The following is a 20870-nucleotide window of genomic DNA, read 5'->3' on the forward strand; positions in this document are numbered from 1 at the left end:
CATACTACTTTGAGATCTATGAATAAAAATTACGTATTTAATAAATCAGATATATGCCTATAAATAGACTGTCATGATAACTGAAAATGCAGGAGAAGGCTGGATACTACAAAATTACAGAATTGCCCAGATTGGAAACGATCTTTAAGATCAAGTCCGATCATTAACCTAATGATGACAAGTCCTTGGCTAGACCAGATCCCTAAGCACTACATCTACATGACCCTCAAATACCTCCAGGGATGGGGACTTCACCACTGTCATGGGCAAGCTGTTCCAATACCTGACAATCCTTTCAGTAAAGGAATTCTTCCTAATACCAAATCTAAACTTCCCTTGGCACAACTTGAGGCCACTTCCTCTTGTTCTATCACTTGTTACTTGGTTAAACGGACCAATCCCCACCTCTCTAAACCTTCTTTCAGGTAGTTGGTGAGACTGATAACGTCTCCCTTGAGCCTCACTTTCTCTGGGTGAAGCAACCCCAGTTCTCTCAGATGCTCCTCATGAGACACTCTAAGCCCTACTCATACATAGCAAGTCACATTTAACGCAGAGAAATTTCATGTACAATGAATGTGTCTACACTTTTATCTCAGGTCCTGGGAAGGAACAGTTTTATCTTCTTTGAACTCTTGGACCAAGACTTACCTTACTCATGTATACATAGAAGGTACAATTAATTTTTTTATTCTCAAGAGAACAGCTTTTTAAAATGTTTTCTCTCTTATATAGTTAGGATATACAGCTACTATCCAGTTAAATAGGAATTGCATATTGGGAAAGCTTAACTTATCAGCCTAACAGTACTGAAGGCACAGCTGAAATCCCAACTTACATTCCTGTTTACTATTTATTTGTTCAGTGTCTCTGAAAATGTTTTGATGGTTCATATACTTCCAAATTATAAAAAATATCCAAATCACAGTGAAAGGAATATTATTTATTTTTAGCAGTGTGACATCACTACAGGATATTTTAAGAAAAAGCTGAGGAGAAAACCCCCAAATTATTCTCAAACTTTCAAAGTAGCTCTATATGTATTCTCTACTTTTATGATTTGAAAAAGTACAAGTAACAAGAATATAAACAGATCACAGAAGATTACAACAGCTGGATACTCAGATACCTATTATGGCCATATACACACAATAACTTGCACCTCTTTCAGATGATAATTTATTAAACTTTGAGGAGTTTCTGCCAGGAAAAGCCCTTCTTATTTAACAACGTGGTATTGCTAATATTTTAAGGAATGTTCAGGAATATAATACAGTATCATGCTAACCAAAGAATCCTCTGTCATATAGCCTAGAAGAAATACTATACTATCATCTTCCAGCTACCACACTGAGATAATTCTGTTTTCAAAATTTTAGGTTTTCTTCTTAATTTGGGAGAGTCAGCCTTAAAGCTGGCTTTTTATGAAAAAGACAAAGTATGTTATACTTAGTCCCAGCTGGTTTAAGAGCTAGACATGATAAAGTTGCAGAATCAAGAAAAAGGGGAACTGAAGGGTTAACTCACTGAAATTAAAAACAGAAAATGAGAAACTTGAAAAAGTTCTTCAGAAGTTTTCAAAGTCTGAATGGCACTGAAATCTTCATCTGATCATCAGATCTACTGTCTTCTCTGCTCTTCTAAGTAGAATCCAAAAGAAAGTACACTTAGCAGGCTTAATCTGATCATTTGAAGCGTCACTGTCAGCTGTAAATGAATGTGCGTAGTCACCTGGGACTCTGTTCAGTAGCAGCATTCTTATAGACACAATATTCTCTATCACAGAATCGTTTAGGTTGGAAGAGACCTTTGAGATTATCAAGTCCAACCATTAATCCAACACTGCCAGGTCACCACTAAACCATGTCCCTCAGTACCACATCTACACCTGACTATGCAGGTTACAGGTGGCAATTAAAAGCAACCTCTATGAAAGGAAAGGTCTGAAAATAATGAACCACAAGGTGCTTATTCCTGCTTCATGGTGGCTGCAAGCTTAACATAAAAGTTGAAGCTCTTGGTCTATTTCAGATTCCTGGCTCAAACTTGATTTCTTCATACATGATTGATTTAAGTAGAATATCTATATGATGTATTCTTTGTTATAAATTATTTTCTTAAAGGACATCAATATTCATAGAATATAATGTATTCGAAGAGCTGCTAGAAGCATAAAATGAACTTCAGAGCTTTGTTTCTAAAAGGCAATACAGTTTTTTAAAAAGTCATGCATGGGAAAAAATGAAACATATAAAATTTAACAAATGTTTGGGTTTTATCCTTTTCCAAGGTCAATTTTTAATTGATGTTTTCAGTTGTACTAGAGTATCTCCAATTAGAATACTTATTGTAAGATGATTTACGATTTAATTTCCTAACTTCTTTCTAGGACTTAATACTGCAACTGAATTTCCCAGCACAGATCCTTGCCCACAGTGAAGTATCTGTGATCTCAGCTGAAGTCCACAAGGGTTCAGGCATCCACACACTGGATGCTGGTGAGGAATTGTTGCTTTCAGAAATAAGCATAGCTGGAATTATTCACTTTACCTTTCAGTCTCTTCAAGTACACCGGAACGTCACTCTTAATACTTTTGGAATCCTCCTCTGTTGGTTCCCATATCATTCTAGGAGGATTATTCTGAGCTAGCCAATCTGCTACTTTGCTCTCTGCGGCCATCATCACTGTTTGAAGCCCAGGCAGGTCCTGACCACTGGAGGAAGAAGGCTTCTTTGACTTGTGACGCTGCTCTGATGTGAATTTTGTCACGTGATCTTTGATCGTTACCTTTCCTGGAGTGTTGTCATCAAATTCAATGGTAAAGGAAGCATGCCCTGCACTTGCTGCATGGGAGCTTTGCGTGTCTTTTGTTGGAATTTCATGAATAGTGCTCTCTGCTACCTGTGAAGGTTGCTGGAATTCTTTTGTAGGAATTTCAAAATAACTTGGCTCCCTACAGAAAGGATAAAGTTCTTCACTTGCAGCCGCAGATTGCTCCTCAGCTTGCTTGGCATCTGTGTCGCACCCTATTAAGAAAAATAAGAAATAGATTTCACAATATTTGGGAACTTCAGGTTCTTCAGGAAGTTTCCAAACTCCTGTAAAATCCACTTGAGTAATTTCTGGAATGAAGAGTAAGATTATGGAGAAGATTAAGCAATGTAGTTCTGGAAAAATAATTCCAGAATTACTTAGGAACACTAGTACTAGAAAGACAGCACAAGTTTTGGCTGTGAAGAATGTAAAGTGGCAAGAAGCTCACTTGGAATTTTGCAAAGGAAATGTGCATTCCAAAAATCTTTACATGATGTAAAGGTAGATAATAACGGAAAAACAGGTAAATCGCTTCAGAGAAATAGTCGAGATGATAATTATTACAATTCCAATCTATTGAGGAAAGGAAACAATCAAATCAAGGTGCCCGCAAAACAAGTGCTAGCAATCTGGCTTTCATCTCCTGCAGTGGCCAGCTAGTACAGTTTGGTAAAATTCTATGGAAAGACAATTCACATATTAACACAAGCTAAACATAAATTCTGGCTTAAACTTTTAACACTGGTGAACACTGGATAGTGTTTTGGACTTCAAACATTTTATGTTTCTAGAAAGGTAAAAACAAAGAATTGAGCTAAATCCTGCTCCTATTTTACTTGTTTCCATAATTCACAGATTAATAGATAAAGCAATCATAGCTAGAAGCATGCAGACTGTCACCAAACCATGCTCTAACTGGGTAAAGAAAGCAGAATGAGGAAAAAGCATGGGGTAGTAATTGCAAGTCACACCATACAGCCTGAAAGAAGGTTAAAGCTTCTTGAGGTTGCAGCAAAGCTACCAATGTGTCTTTACACAGTATTGTAGGGGTTGGAAGGGACTTCTGGAGATCACATAGTCAATCTCTGCTACAGCAGGTTCCTCTAGAGTAGGATGCACGGGAATGTGTCCAGGTGGGTTCTGAACAATGCCAGGAACAGAGACTCCATCTCCTTTCTGGTAAGGCCGTTCCAGTTCTCCAGCACCATCAAATAAGTTCCTCCTTGTATTTAGATGGAACTTTGTATGTTCAAGTTTGTGCCCATTACTACTTGGGCACAGTGACAGGACCACAGAACAAAAGACTGGCCCCACCCACTGTTTAAGTATGTATAAGCATTGATGAGATTCTCCCCCCACCCCCAATCTTCTCTTCTCCAGGCTAAAAAGCCCCAAGACCTTCAGCCTTTCATCAGAAGAAAGATGTTCTGGTTCCCTAGTCATCTTTGCAACCCTTTGCTGTACCCTTTTGAGCAGTTCCCTGTCTTTGAACTGGGGAGCCCAGAACTGCACACAGTATTCCAGATGAGGCCTTACCAGGGCAGAGCAGAGGAGGAGGAGAACCTCCCTTGACCTGCTGGCCACACTCTTCTTGTTGCACCCCAGGAAGCCATTTGCCTTCTTGGCCAAATTGCTGGCTCATGGTCATCTTGTTGTCCGCCATGACTCTCAGGTCTTTTCCTGCAGGGCTGCTTTCCAGCAGGCCAGCCCCTAACCTGATAGATGGGGTTATTTCTCTGTAGATGCCATGCCCTACATTTGCCCTTGTTGAACTTTGCCTGGTTACTCTCTGTCCAACTCTCCAGCCTGTCCGAGTCACACTGGATGGCAGCACAGCCTTATGGCGTGTCCGCCACCCATCCCAGTTTTGTGTCATCAGCAAGCTTGCTGAGGGTACACTCTAGCCCTTCAGCCAGGTCCTTGATGACTGAACAAGACCAGACCCAGTACTGACATCTGAGGAACACCACTTGTTAGAGCCCTCCAACTAGACTCTTGAAGTTTTTTAAGAACAGATAACTTCTGGTCACATTTTATGAACTAGTAAGCCAGATAAAATATCTGGTGTAGAGATGTGGTACAAGCAAGAGGTGCTTGAGATGTTACAGGCAACAGCTAGTTACATTCCAGAAAAAGAATTCCACATTAAGATGTTTAAGAAATCATTTTAGGTTGCCAAGTAAAGGAATTCAATTCAACTGGTAGATTTCTAATGAAAACAACAGCCCCACTATATCAGTTGAGACAGTTAACATTTCTCTATGGAGAAGGTAGCAATAGAAACCTTTATACTGGAGTCATGAACTTAAGAGGCAAAGGATGCAGGTGGCATAACGAGCCTATGCTGTTCTTCACAAATACATGCTTCTTGTGAATTTAGGAAAAGGTTAAAAATTAAAAAAAAAATAAAATAAAAGGTTGGTAATTTCATACAGAGAATAAGAAATAATTAAGGGACAGCTCATTAGCTGAAACAGTTACCAAAAAAAAGAACGTTATGGAGTGATAACAAAAATAATACACATTGATTATTATTACCATGCTTGGATGCCAGCAGCATGAAGTAACTCTGATGCAAGTAAAAGAGCTGTTTTAATTCATGTAAAATGGGCTGTTGCAAACACAAAAGATGTTCAGAATTCAGACAGCTTGTATATCATGCTATAGCATTTCAAGAATAACCTAGCTAACACTTTGCACTGCACTGTCAGCAACCACTACTCCCCTCCTTGGGAATGGAATGCCTTTTTAGTTCCCTCCCTGAAAACACTTATTTCAGCAGATAAAAAAATTGATCTATTTTACTGATACAAAGGTCATTAAAAAGCTTCTAAGTTTTGACAGAAAATCCACAGAAATAAACAGAAGTCACTCTTTGCAGCTACTAGATTACAAGTAAACTACTATCATCCTATTTGTTTCATTCAGCCAACTTGCTAGAATGGATCAAGCTTGAGTAGGATCACGCCTGAAGGCAGGATCCTTACAGTATGCCACACTGTCACTGAACTGGAGACTAATACACCAGGGAATCAACACACACATATTTTATTTTTTACCTGAAGTTCTACTCAGAGCTTCAAGACTACAATTCCATGCAATTCATGTACCCAATAACTAAGCAAGACACAGTGTTCAAAAGATAACTGGATAACACACTACGTGTTATGAAATATTTCTACTTTTAGGCCAGGCAAGAGCAATCTCTTGGCCACATACCAAACAGTGTTTATCAGTAAATATGAAATAACTGGTTCACTGCCATCTTAGGTTTCTGATAAAGGCATTAATCATGTAAAATTCTACAACTACTACTAAGACCAGCAGAGAACACAGTTTTTGATTTTCCAGGAAGTGAGACAATAATAATAATAATTAGACACCCAGTCCACAGGTGCCAATAGCATGCAATTTTAACAGCTGCAGCATAAAGTCACGTTAGGTATATATGAAACTGTTTATTTTAATAGGGACCAGTAGATCTGCAGATCATTCCATTAGAGAAACATGCATGTCTGAAAAAAGCAGAAAGCCTGGAAAACTTTAAAAAGAAAGAATCTTTCTGCTCTGTTTGCAAATAATTTCCATTAGCAAGTTATCATTGTGATAGAAAGATGGTACCACTGAAATAATCTTATTAACTTGATACTGTAAAAACTAGTTGTCTATAGTTGGCTTTGCAGAAACAGATCTCCCATTTCAATCTCCTCATTAAAGCTTGCCCCATCTGTTGTCAGTTCATGCTTTCTTTTCTTTTCAATGAACAGTCATGTACCGAATCATTAAAGCATGAAGCAGACTCTTCATAGGATTAATTTGTTAAAATGGTATCAGGTTTTCATTGAGCTACTGAGCAAAAAGTTTAAGACCCTACAGGGGAATACATGTATGTACTTATCTCTAGGTAGCTTAAGAAGCATGTTCCAAATGGGTGTTTTAAATACAATTCAGCCCATGAAAGTCAGCCTTGAACAGTTCTTATTACATTTTGTTTGGTTTTAAATCTGACAGTCCTGTGAAGTTTCCAGTTCCCTTCATTGAAGTGTTTCTTTATATTGATTTCCAATCATTAATCTATAAAACCTAAGCACATGAGAGAAATGCATACTAACTTGCTGACAATTTCATGTTTTCATGGAATGTAACTGGAAGCTAAAGCGGCCCCAAAAGCCTACATTTTTATGTTATAATTGTATGAAAGCATTCAGGATATTTTTTTGCACACTTATACACTGACATAATTAGTGTAGTTAGTGCTCCAAGACTGTTGAAATGTGTTCATAGAGGCAAATGTCAACTCTTATCCAGTCTCCTCAGGCTCTCTGCCAACACTACTTAAAAGCATCTAAAACAGTCAAAAAACAGACTAGTAAAACATATGACTAACGTCCACTCAGAGATTAAGTGATCAAGATAAGTAAATCACTAGTACATACAAGAGATTTTAGTTCCACATCCTGCTAAATTAAATTGTTTTGCAAAAATGTCAGGGTTTTTTTGTTCTCACCAGCAGTGTCTACACCATTTCATATAAGCTTTTGTTTAGTATGTGCGAACTGAAACTGAATTCCATTCTTGCAGATCTATTAATCTTTCAGTTTGAGGAAAGAGAAGATATTCCTACAGTTTTACTTAGATTAATTCTATTCATAGGAGATAAACTCACAATTAAGCAACACCACAAACAAAATGGATTTCTAACATGTACATTAAAAAATATATTTGCCAAGAAGGCTTTGCACCTAATTTTTATTTATAGTGTATATATGCAAACCAAACAAAATCAGTTAAAAAATGCAGAAACCACGAGTACATTGTCTCTACTGATCATTTACCATATTGAAAATTTAGAACCTTAGGGCCTTAAATGCATGTCTAAACATCCAAACAGAAACAGCTGAAATTCTGTCTTAACTTGACTAAGTTAGAAGGTTATTGTTTTCATTTGAAGAGCAGTCACTTTATTTGTATGCCTGGTAATAGGCTTAGAAGCCTAATTATAGACATCAAATTTTGGCAACACATACTGTGTATAGACAAGCTAACTGAAAAAATAATATCTGTACTATGGGAAAATAAACATTAGCAGCTTAATTTTAGACTATGCAAATACTTATTGCAAGAACTATGAAATGCTATTTCCATTAACACAGCATTATTGAATTACAGAAGAGAATACCAACTTAGATCACCTGATACAGCTACAACTCAATTTAAAAAAAGGCACCATCTTGAGAAATTATAATAAAATATCACGATGCAATCTCAAATTATAAGCATACAACATGACAGAAATTGCTTAAATTGATAAATAAGACACTGGTTCAGGCAATATGATCTGTATTTACTGATAATAAATTTTATTATATACAAGAAAACTGATACATTATATGTGAAATTAATCTCTAATAATGCATTGTTTCTCACCAAATACACTTCTTAAACCAACAATTTTAATAGGCTCTTATCTTTTCTTCCAAACATTAATAACTGTTTGGTTCCCTTCTTAAGAATATATGCAATTTACTGCAGGGGGGTGGGAGGAGGCAGGGGAAAAATCACAAAAGTAAGATACCAAGACTTACCTGAAGCCCCTGTCTCATGCATTTTTTCTTCATGCTTGCCATCTGGCTTGCAACCACTTTTTTCATCAGCTTCATCGTCACCCCACCAGGCTGGCTGTCCATATAAAGGTGTCCCACGAGGCATGGCAGAAAGATCTATAAAATCAGCCCAAAGCAGAAGAAATTACTTTCCTGTTTAATTGCGATATTTAGGTTAAAATAACATAAAGACACGAGTTATTTGACATAAAGAGAGAGTAATTTGCTTCAATCGTTCCTCCTGAAGGCTAAGTGAATTGGTTGCATGCATTTGCCTAAATACAAAACAAACTTGGAAGCTGGAAAACTGATCTGGGTTCTAAATATAAAAGCATACTAATGACCTGATCAAAACTTCTGGCACAAATGCTTATGTAAAGGCAGCTGACATCTCTTATTGTTACCCTGATATATTTGTAAATGTTACTTTCTGCTTTCAGTTTGAAAACATCAGCATAGGAGTACATTCATTAAAGCTACTATTTCTGTGAGAAGGTTCTTGCTTATACCCACACTGACCTTTCAATGAAATCTGAACTTGCTGCACAAAAAAACTGATCAAATTTTGCGATGTTGACGAAGTTCTGAATTGCTGACAGCTAGTTTCAGAGCGCTGAAAGTTACCTTGTGTAAAACATTACTGAGCACAATCTTTTTACATTTTTATTTTTTTAAGAAAAAGATATTAGTTAATAATTTTCATTGTACTACAATTTATTATACAAGATGTATGCACACGATTAAAAACCTTTAAACCTAAGGATTAAATAAGAAAAAACCCACAGTGATAAAATTAAGATTTCTGCTTTGATGATATCTCCTGGATGAATACTTCACCCTACTGAGATTTAGCTATTCTATTATCACACAGATGTTCTGAAGATACTTTACACAGTCTATATATAAAATAACATGATCTGTTTAAATGCAGCTTAATAGTTTGTTACCTTGCTATCATGAATTTCAAAATTTTTTATTCAATTTTTCATTCACTGCCATTCCGAAGATGATACACAATTTCAGCACCATGCCAAAAGTTCCAATATGATACAAAGATACTTAGCACTTCTTTTTTGAAGAGCATTACGCTTCAGTCAATTCTGAATTTTTTTTAAAAACCTGGCAGCTGATGATTGTGCACTGAATTAGCAACAGGAAACAGCTATGCATATATACAGCAATAGAGAGAGAATCGACCCTCCAAAAGCATCTGAGAATTGCACCCAAACATAAATCCTTATTGTTAACTTTGCTGTTGGAAAACTGAAAAGAAAAAAGGAAGATAATTATAATTCTCCCTGCCAAACACGCTATGCTATCTCATGTAAGAGGACATAAATGCTGAAAATCCATACCGAATAGCAACACTAAGTAATGGAGAGGCTTTATGTACCCTTTATAGGATTCCCAATCAGCCAACTAAACAAAGAGATTATTTAGTTGTATCACAGAATCCCGTATGTGGGGAAGAGAACTCTTTGAAGTGTGCCTTCCAGGAGAATGGATTAAATATAAACAAACTGTACAACCTTGACCTAAGTAGTCAGATCTCGTTAGCTACGTATTAAGTAAGCAATAGTACCTTACTCCTTCCTAAATATTTCAGTTGTTTCCTCTACTAACAGCTAACGCAGCAAGTAACTATAAGATGGAACAATAAATTTTAGTAAGTCTCACAATGAAGTTAGGATACCCTCAGCAGAGCCACCATTACACATAACAAAGATTACGAAGAAATAAGACAGAATCTACACTCTATACAAATTTTTAAACCACACTAGAACACATTGATTCTTTCCTGATGGATCTAGAAATGAATGCTAAGATTTATAAAATAAACAAAAAGCCTACATGTTTAAAATGGCAAAGGAAAAAAAATGGGCAGCACTTGGTGGTGGTAAAAAGTATAAAATGCTCCTGAACAAATATTTTTGGTTAAAAATGCAAAAGCCAGCCCTTTCCTGCCATAAGCTGAAAATCTGTGATTTTGAGAAAGACAAATACAAAAATCTGCTAAATGCTGATTAAATGTCCCCTTGTGAGTTTTCTTAAAATGTTGATGCTACAGTGAAAAGAGGACGAAATTCTGTTTTGGAAGCTACTATTTACACTTAAAATATGTTTGAAATTTTACATATACTGAATTTTTCCTATCTACAGAACTTTGCATGCATCCTACCACAGCAAATGAATATCCTTTCCAAGTCTGCCTGCTTCTGCAATAAAAATGAACCTTACCCATTGATTTCTCTTCAGATTTCAATACTTCTGGAGTTTTGTGACGCACTTCTGCTGTGGAGTCTGTTACCTTGGCCTCTGAGCTTTTGGAGCTGGTTTGCTTTGATCCTTCTGCCTCTGAAGGTTTTTGGGATAATTGGAGTTGGCTTGAAAATTTTTCATGCTACATGACATTAAATAGAGGGGGAAAAAAAAACATCCTCAAAGAGTGGAAAAAACCCCAGTGTTACCAGTAACTACACTATGACAGAAAAACATCTATGAACTTCACACTGTTACCTTAAGTGCTTCTTCAGGAACTCTCATCTCTCCCCTGACAACAGTAAAAAGATTAGTATGTAGGATATGATAAGGAAAGCACTGGGAAGATTTCTCAAGTCACAAGCAAATTTTACAGAAAAGTAATGGTTCTGCAGCCTATTCTGCCACTGGGATGGTGACACTTCTACAAATATGTCACTATTTAGACTAGCATATATGATTTACTCAAAGCAAATACACAAATTTACTACTGTAAATAGACCATTTAGTAGATACCTTAACATAATAATGCAAGCTGGCTTTTTTCCCCCATTTTGTAGTTTCTAATTACTTGTAATCTTCTCCACTTGTACACAATCTTGTATGATTCAAGTATTTGTGTATGTGCCTCAAAGAATTGCTCTCAACCACACAGAAGTCTGGAAGTTGAGATTTTTACAGCAAGACACAGTGAAATAGCTCTTGTGAAATAGTTCTGACCAAGGCACTGTATTCCAAAACATGCCATTTTCTCTAATACAGGCATTTTTGAAGTAATGGGAGAAATAAGTATTTTGTAGCTGTCAATTATTATGAGAGCCCTTCATTTAACTTTGAACAAGAAAAGCATGTCCCAACACTGTGCATTTTTATGACAAGGATATCATATCCGAATCTCAACTTATCTTCTAACTTCAGAGTGATGTATGTCTGCTCTGGAATCCTCAAATCATTCACAAATGTCTACAGAAATAAATGGAAAGAGAAAGAGATACTATTAAATTCCAAACTAGTAAAATGGCAAATCACTTAATTTTCTAAGAAAGTTTTCATCACTACAAATTTTCTATTGGTAATTCATTGGGGAAGAGAACTGTAAGCTCCAACTGTCATTTGCTTCACAAAATATTTCAAAAGGAAGTGTAAGCAGCAGCCATTATCCAGGCTGTAAAAATCATACTGGCCTTGAAAAGTTTCCTAAAAGTTTAATTGCGTTAGCAGTATTTACTGAATTGCTGATTAATGTTTCTTCAAATTAGCACCTCCGTTCATTGTTTTTCATGTACTTTGCTTTTTCAATCCCAATTATCTGTCAAAATTGATTAACCATCACATTTGCACAGCATTTGACCCTGGCTAAGAGAGCTCTGAAGCATCTTATAATTTCTAAGCATTGTCAAATGACTTAAATGAAAAATGGACCAAGCCAGTACATCTGAGTAACTCAAAATAACAGTAATAAAGAATTCAATTGCGATTCTTGAAAAAGTTGATATAATTCTTGTTATGTAGAAATAACATTATTACACCAGTTAGCAGCAAATTCCACAGGCTTTACAACACCATTTGAAAATAAGTTACTGCACAACAAATAATCCTCTCATCCTTAAAATGACCATTGGAAACACAGCTGAAAAAAAAAAAAAAAAGAAAAAATCAGACAAGCTTTCAGTGACCTGGAGGATTTATGTACCTGAAAGACTGACCGATTTCACCAGCTGTATTTGCTGGATGTTACAAACAGAATACCAATCATTTAGATTTTAAAATCTGGATTAAATCTAACAATGAACAATAACGAGGACTTTGTAAAAACATGTTGGTATAAATTTGAAGAGACCATCTGAGATGTATACAATGAATGATTACAGAGGCAGTAAGGAAGAAGAATAATACATATTCAAGCCCAAATCAATCTCAGAGATGTAATCTGGAGGAGCTGGAAAACAATTTTGCCTCCATGGGAAAAAAATTAAATGAACATAAACAGGGCTTGAAACTAGATTATTCAAGCTGTACAGAAAATTCTAGAATATCTTCTACATAAAATTCTAAACACAAGCAAGACTTGGAAGTTGCATGTGGTGACTCCAGATACCAGAACCCAAGGATAACAACACAATAAGGTAGTGGTAGAAACCAGGATCTTAGAGTGTTCCTCTCCCTCCTTGCCATTGGTGGGGATGGTTACATTTCAGGTAAGATTCCTCCAAGAATATGCCACCTCCCAGTGACAACTTTCAAACTGACCCTTCTGCTCATCCAGAGTCGTACCACTGCTCTTGAACACTCCCAAGTTCGGATGAATCTCTAACTGTGAAAAGGAATTGTTTCTTAAATCAAGTCTCTTACCTTCAGAGACAACTCTACATTATGTCAGTATCTTCCGAATTCACTCAGTGACAGAGAAACCCGAAAGGGTGAAGACATGGTTTTGTATAGACGAATAAGAGAATTGTTGCCTAGTTATTAGGTCCCTGTATGCTAGGCAGGCACTACATATCTTCTGCCATACAATTAAGTGAAGTGTTACAAAATTATTCATTTCTTCTTTTGAACCTGAAACCAACTAGGTAAAGGTACATAAGAAAATTACAGTTGGAAAGAGATAGTAAAAGAAACACTGTGAAGACCAAGAGCAAGGACTGGAATTCTAAGATCTAATATTCCCTGCTCCAGAACTGTGGGAAGAAAGAGTTCCTTTTCGTATCACTGGGAAAAGAGTTACACAGCAACTGAAACCTCAAACTTGAGAGCAAATAACGGAAAACTCTTTACCAGAGGCAAAGGAAGGAGTCAAATGAAGGCATTTCAACATATATTGTTATTATACTTAAGTTCCATGACAAGGCAATGAAAAACTGAAGGTATGCCTATTGACTACCTGAGTAATATAGAACAAGGAATAAAATCAAATGGCTCAGCAAAAAAATACTATGTGCTGAATTCATTTTTTATCACTACCTTGAAACACTGCACTGCCTTTCAAATACAGAGATATATTAAATATTTAAGAAGTTCTTATATATAACTGTTCGAAGGATATAACCCTTTAGATTACACTGGTTTCATATGGAGTTGAGACTGACTCTTTGAAATACTGAGTTAGCTGCCTTAAAACACAGAAAAGCTAATAAGAGACTAACAGGAAGAAGTTCTTCACCATGAGAGTGGTGAAAGCCTGGAATGGGTTGTCCAGGGAGGTGGTTGAAGGCTCATCCCTGGAGGTGTTTCAGGCCAGGCTGGATGAGGCTCTGGCCAGCCTGATCTAGCGTGAGGTGTCCCTGCCCATGGCAGGGGGATTGGAACTAGATGATCCTTGTGGTCCCTTCCAACCCTGACTGATTCTATGATTCTATGATAACAGGGTTTTTATTTTGAAATAAACTTCAAGACCAAACACCAAAACCTAAGTCAATGCTAACAGGCAGTAACTACAAAATTTGTTCTTCAGCTTCTATTTTTTTAAACATCTGACAAAGTTACTTCCTACCAGTAGCGTTCTAAATATTGACCCAAATAAGCAATCACAGGAGAGTTCATGATTATTCTGTACACATTCATGACACTGCCAAAGATTTAAAGTTAGATAAAATAACAACCATAACTACTGTGTATATATAGCTCAAAGAATTATCTAAAGGACTACAAAAAATTACAAAGTTACTAAGTGTTTAATAATCTATTATAATACTCAAAACATTTATAAAAGGTAAAGCTTACCTAGAATATTGTACATGCAATTCCTAGAAAAGCTTTAAAACGTAAAATGTCACATGAAACTTTATTTTGCTCATAACTTTACATTTTTCTTGTATTAGTTTGTAGTAACATGACACCTTATTCATTTTAAACGCAGATACAGAATGAAATAAGTTTATATACATGTTTACTGAATATGTATTTTTTCCCATATGAAGTACGGTTTAACATTTTTCTGTATGAAAAAGTGGAGAAGAAAGAAATAGCACATAAACTTAAAATGGCTGTTTAAGAAATGGATTTTTGAAATTGAAATCCCTCTCCCCCCCATATAATCAAGGTATTTTTTTCTCCTACGTTTCTGAAGTACAGAAGGGCAACAAACTTCTTTTATTCTCATTTTTTTCCTATTGCCAAGGCCCTCTTAATAACGAAATTTACTGCAAGCCTTTAAATAATACGTGGTGGAAAATGCCTGCAAAAACTGCATTTTCCTTTAGAATGTTCCCCCATTTCAACTCTTGCATTAAAAAGGTATTAATGGACACTTCTTAAGTCATATTCTCTTAGCTCAAAACCTACCCCCCAACCTAACAGGAGCTACGTGCTTCTAATGTTAGCTTACCCCATTCAGGCTGCCCAAATCCTTCACCAAGTGTTCATCCGTAGAGGCATCATAGTTCAGCACAGCATGTTGCTTGTCCACGCTTCGTGACTAAAATATATTTTAAAAATTACAGAAAATTAGGTGTTTCAAAAACAGATCAAAATAGTGTTAGTGGCTATTTTTCAGTGTGATTATTTTCTTTCTACAGAGCACATTTATTCAAATTATGTACAAAAGTAAGTCGCACATATAAAACCCCTCAACCTCTTACAATATTTGATTCTGACCAAAGAGGCCTGTAGTAGATTCCCAAAATAAATTAAGGATTATTTTCCTAATGTTTCCTCAAAGGCGGTAAGTCAGATCCAGTTATGACTTGGCCAAAGATTTATTTTTGTTTCGTTCACCATAGTATCACTGATGTTTAATCTAACATAATCAACTTTACTTCTCTAAAACTATAAGCATCTATCAAAATATGAATATGATTCTGTTGTATTGGTCTCTCTGAAACACACAGTTTCCTTTCATGCATCAGTAAATTTTCCATTACCTTGCCTGGGACACTTACCATAGTATACAAGCATTCAAATTTTCTACTTGATCTCAATTTCCTAAACAAGTTAACTGTAGCCTCCTCACTAAATGTCTGACTGGATACTGAATTACTATTCCCATAATTTCTGACTCTCTTTTTCAGTCCTTCCTTAAGCACTTCGGTATTTATTTAATTAGTAGTTTATTTCACATCCAATGTCAACCCATAGATCAGGAACAATCTTTGTTACTATTTTCTCCAGGAACAGCACCTCCCTGACAGCCAGATCCCTCTTCTAGCACCTGCCCAGAGACAAGTATTTGCAAACCCGAGGCTCTGACTGCAAGCAAGGGAGAGACAGGGCTGGACAAATGCTTCCCTTACACATTCATGTCATCAGCACCTTGAAATCTGGAAGAGTCCTCAACTCGATAGTGCACATAGCTCTTCTTCCCCAGCTCTGCATGCTTGATCTCAGTCTGTTTGCTGGTAGTTCTGCCAGTGTAGCGTCCTGACATGATTGCATAGCAGCAAATTTCTTCCAGCATCATTCTGTCTAGTTTCAGGTTTGCATTTTTTATCCTTGCCAATCAAATCATTGCTCAGGGCTATAAAGCACTCAGAATGGTAAATTTCTGATACTTCTGTGTTTATTTCTGTACCAGCACCAGCAGTCTGTCAGTTCTAAAAGACTCAGGTTATCACTGCGTTGTCCAGTTCAAGGCATCAGAACATTCAATCATGACACCTAAGGAAATACTTTCTCTTCTTAGAATCCCATATTTATCATCATTCCTTCTCCATTTCTTGTGACATTTATTTTCGTTGCTTCAATGTATTTCCTTATTCTTCCTTTCCTTGCTATCTTCTGACTGCTTTGTTTCCTCCTCAGAAAAGTGAAATCAGTCCTCTTCAGCTTATACCTACGATTTTATTTTTAGACTTTTCATTCGAGCTGATTTGCTCTGCAGCCTTGAGGGGCACGGAAAGGGGGTCAGGAGATGAAGAGGGAAGGAAGAATTAAGGAAGAGACAGATAAATGAACAACAAGGTTCCTGCTAATAAAAGTTGCACTCGTATATCAGTGTTCTTAATGGTAAATGAAGATATACCAGTATAGTTGATTTTCTGACTGACTTTATAACCCTTATTCATAGTGAAAACAAGCTATCTCAATAAAATCAAGTTCACTGGTGTGGGTGTTCTGATGAGCTTACAATGTCAAGCAGATATTACACTCTCCCATACTCAAGTGATACCAAAATGTGAGCTTTTACCTAGCCTATGGGGAAAATTTCTCAACATCTTTCAATTACGCCATTCAAATACCTATTGTATTAATAATTAACCACTTTATTAAAACAGAAAGGATGCAAAAACATCCTTGAAGCCTCATGACATGGTATTTTGTCACATCTTCTGAAATAGTATGAATGATTATTCAAAAGCCTGTGGCTTTTAGAGAAACACCTGAAATTCTGTGTAACATTCAGGTTCTCCTTAGGTTCATATTACTTGCATATAACTGGACCTTACCTTTTTTCATTGCAGACAATCTTTACAGCTGCAAAGACTGGAAATCTTTCGAATGCCATTTTTCCTTCCAATTTGTTACTGCAGGGTTCTATCGAAATTTAAGTACTATTGCCATTACTTTTTATAAAATGGTGGTGCTCCAGTTGGCTGCCACACACCACACAGCTGCTGACTCCCTCACACCTGCCCCAGTGTGATGGGGGAAGGAGCAGGAACAGCAAAAGCAAAAAAGCTCATGGGTCAGGTTAAAGATAGTTTAAGCAGCAAATGAAAGCTGCAGATGAGGAAGTGAAACAACTGAAGTGATGCAAAGGCTATTAATCGTCATCTGTAACAAGCACACCCATGGCCAATCAGTCTTTGAGCACTGGTTACTTTCCTCAAAGCCCCCTCCCTCAATTTTTATTGCCAAATGAGATTATATGGCACAGGATATCCCTTTGATAAATTAGTGTCAGCTGTCCTGGTTGTGCTCCCTCTCAATTTCTTGTGCACCTTCATAGTCATGTGTATCTAGAAGGAACAGAGTAAGAGAGAATGCCTCAAAACTCTGCACATGCTGTTCAGCAATAGCTAAAATATCGGTGTATTACCAACAGTGTTTTCGACCCCAATCCAAAACACAGAACTCCAACCCAGAAAAATCCATTACAAAGATTTATATACAACTGCAAAAATAATAAAATCACAGAATACCTGTGCTAAGAGCTGAAAAGATAAGAAAACCCCAAACTGGCATTATTTTAGATGACTGGCATTATTTTAGATGATTCTTCAATTCAACCTAGACTACTAAGAAAATGTTCAGAGTACAGGAAATAAGAGTATTCTTCTTCTGAAAAAAATTTGCTATTATGTATAAAGCAGGATTTTTTTATCCTGAAGATGATTTCTCCATCATAAAAAGGACACAGAACTGCTGGAGCCAAGTCCAGAGGAAGACCACAAAGATGCCTCAAGAGCTGCTATGAGGATAGGCTGAGAGAGCTGGGGGTTGTTAGCCAAGAGAAGGCTCTGAGGGAACCTTATTGCTATCTTCTAATACCTGAAAGGATCCTATGGGAAGGCTGGAGAGGCTCTTTTCATAAGGGTGTCTAGCAATAGCACAAGGGGAAATTGTTTTAAGCTGAGGGAGAGCAGGGTTAGACTAGATCTTAGGAAGAAGTTCTGGAATAGGATGCCTCCTCCCTGGGGGTGTTCAAGGCCTGGTTGGATGAGGCCTTGAGCAGCTGAGTCTAGTTGTGAGGCACCCCTGTCAATGGAGGGGAGGTTGGAGCACACGATCTCTGAGGTCCCTTCCTAAGCCACTCTGTGATTCTATGATTTAAAAAGTTGGCTAACCATAATGGTGAAAGACAGGGGAAATGTGGTATTTAACCACATTAGGATGATTCATTGGAGCATCTAGCTAAATACAAAAACTGCACAGTATGTTGTAGCATACCCACAAAATAACATATTTAAGAGCAAACATGTATTCCCAGACATGAACAAAACCTCTGAGAACAACAGTGTCAGGTACAGATTTGAGATCTAATTCCATCAGGCATGCAACAGAGGTGAAATGCTTTTTTTATTAAGGCTTTTTAACATGTTTTCTGTCAAGAAATTACAAATAAAAGCATTACATTCTGCTTGTTTTATCATGCATTGTCCACATGCTTTGCAGCAAGAGAACAACCAAGCTATCAAAAGTGGAAAGGAACATCCTACACAAAGAGCTATACATACAGAACAAGAACACATTATTAGCTTCTCTTTTGGTGGGTTCCTTCCCCTAAAGCAGTACATAGTGTTAGTCATGCTGGCATGCAGACCTGACATAAGAGCAGGCAAAAGAGAGTATTCTTAAAAATCACCAGGCTCATTGATTCTTTTTACTAGGTCCAAAGTCAATACACAACTAATAACTTTTGCAAATAACTAGAGTGTTTTGAAGGTGGTGATGACTTAAGTTTTCTAATACAATAAATGCTTGAATACTCAGCTCTGCACCAAGAACTGATGAATCACAAACAGGAGATGGCATAGGGGACAGAGAAGGCAGATTTGTTATTCAGAGATAACAGTCTACTACAACAAGATAGCAGTAAAATAAAAGCATGTTTTAATTGTAACCTGAGCAGGAAGCAGGGGGTTTTGGTTGCCTTTTCGTTTCAATGTTGGAGGGTTTCCTCTGTGTTTGCTGTTTTGTTTGGTTTTAATACCTCTCAAATAAATCACCAAGACATTGTATTATCTGTTTTTAAGGAGAAACTAAGAGTATTTTCAACTACTTTCTAATAAGACAAAGTACTTCCATCACCAATAAAAGCTTTGGATGCTTTCTGAGAGTCAGAGCAAAATGCAGTTTAGTAGAGATACTACATTTTGAATAGTACACATAGAAATACAGTTCTAGGTACTTCCTTTGCAAGTGAGACTAATTTGGCCATTAATGGTTGTATACAAAACTGTGGGGAACAAAGAACATTAAAGAAAATATTAGAATTCTATATTAAGGGCTCTACAGTAAACAAAGACAAGAAGTTAAGAAGACACTCCTCAAATATCACCATCATCCATTCAAAAATATATATACTAGAAAGAAGCTGCTCAGAGGACTATAGCTTAAATGGGACAAAATTGATACAATGTGGCTACATAGTAATGCAGCTACATACCTCTAAATGCTCTGCATAGTGATCCCCAAAATTGAGGAAACTACTGAAGCATCAAATTATTTTGACTAAGATTTCTATTTTTAAAGTTCCACCGAAACCATTACTGAGATTATGTCATTTAGCTTCCTTAGAGATAGAGAAATACTCTTCTCTACTGATTTCACTGGCCTTTGTACAAGATCAGAATACGGGGATAGAGTTGCATCATACCATCTGACTAAATTAGATTACAAGTTGAAGATAAAGCTCTTTTGAAAGTATCCAGTGCACTTAGCATTATAGCACTTAATGGAGCACATGGTCTGCTTTACTGATCACATGGCAAAATTTATTTAATCTTCTATTCTTGCATTCTGTACATGATTTATATGAAGAAAATGTGATCCTCTGCACTTCAACTGTGTATATGATTGGTGTCAATTTATTTAAATTAACTTTTTTCTATGAACACAAAAGATTAATCAAAACAATCACTCCCCCAGTATCTTGGAAATTTAGTTTTCAAAAGGAATATAAAACTGGTGCCATAAGCTCACAATTTCAGCAGCTGCACATGGAAGGGTGACGCAATTACCTGTAACATCAGCTCACAGTCATCTCTTCCAACAAAAATCATTTCTCGTGGCAGCCTGTGGCGGGTGCCTCCACTGCTCACCAAAAACCAGGATGTTAAGCTCATTTTCTGCTTAGCTGATAAATCCTTGGCAAAGCTACGTCATCCTGCAGGAAAAAAGAAAGAGAGACAGAGAAATTCATATTAGTTATTTTTAGCTACAGTTCCTGCTCAGAAAACATTGTGAGCAGAATACAAAAAGACTCTGAAAATACAGCATTCTTAATGGCATGTACTGAATCCAGCAATCACAGGAAGCAACAGACTCCAGATTTACATAGTCTGAAGCTCTGCTTCATGCAACTAGGCAAATTTAACTAGAGGTAAGCTTCTTCAAAATGAAAATGAGCAGGTTAATGCCAAAGTCATATATCGAGTTGTCAGAAAGCTTTCAACATCTGACCGCTTATTATCACGATAATGGCTACATTAATGCTTCACTATCACAGCCAATAAACAACATGGCAAGTGTTCAAAAAACACTGCAAGTAACTTGTACGTGTGTCATTATCATTTCCTGTGAAAAAGAACTAC

At 36.7% G+C, this 20870-nt stretch overlaps 1 protein-coding gene across 3 annotated transcripts in view; it reads right to left on the bottom strand.

The window, feature by feature from the left end:
* Positions 1 to 20402, bottom strand: part of CEP170 (centrosomal protein 170) — a 61296-nt gene extending 40894 nt beyond the window's left edge. For all 3 annotated transcript variants that reach the window (XM_054392742.1, XM_054392734.1, XM_054392725.1), the window contains exons 1-7: positions 20298 to 20402; positions 15005 to 15094; positions 11562 to 11640; positions 10936 to 10994; positions 10657 to 10819; positions 8401 to 8535; positions 2551 to 3027 (exon numbers count right to left, since the gene is read on the bottom strand). In XM_054392742.1, coding sequence (XP_054248717.1) covers positions 2551 to 3027; positions 8401 to 8535; positions 10657 to 10819; positions 10936 to 10994; positions 11562 to 11640; positions 15005 to 15094; positions 20298 to 20402 — 1108 coding nt within the window. The remainder of the gene's footprint in view (positions 1 to 2550; positions 3028 to 8400; positions 8536 to 10656; positions 10820 to 10935; positions 10995 to 11561; positions 11641 to 15004; positions 15095 to 20297) is intronic.
* Positions 20403 to 20870: the final 468 nt, after the last annotated feature.

Source organism: Indicator indicator, chromosome 2 (genome assembly GCF_027791375.1).
Source record: "Indicator indicator isolate 239-I01 chromosome 2, UM_Iind_1.1, whole genome shotgun sequence".
NCBI lineage: Eukaryota > Metazoa > Chordata > Aves > Piciformes > Indicatoridae > Indicator > Indicator indicator.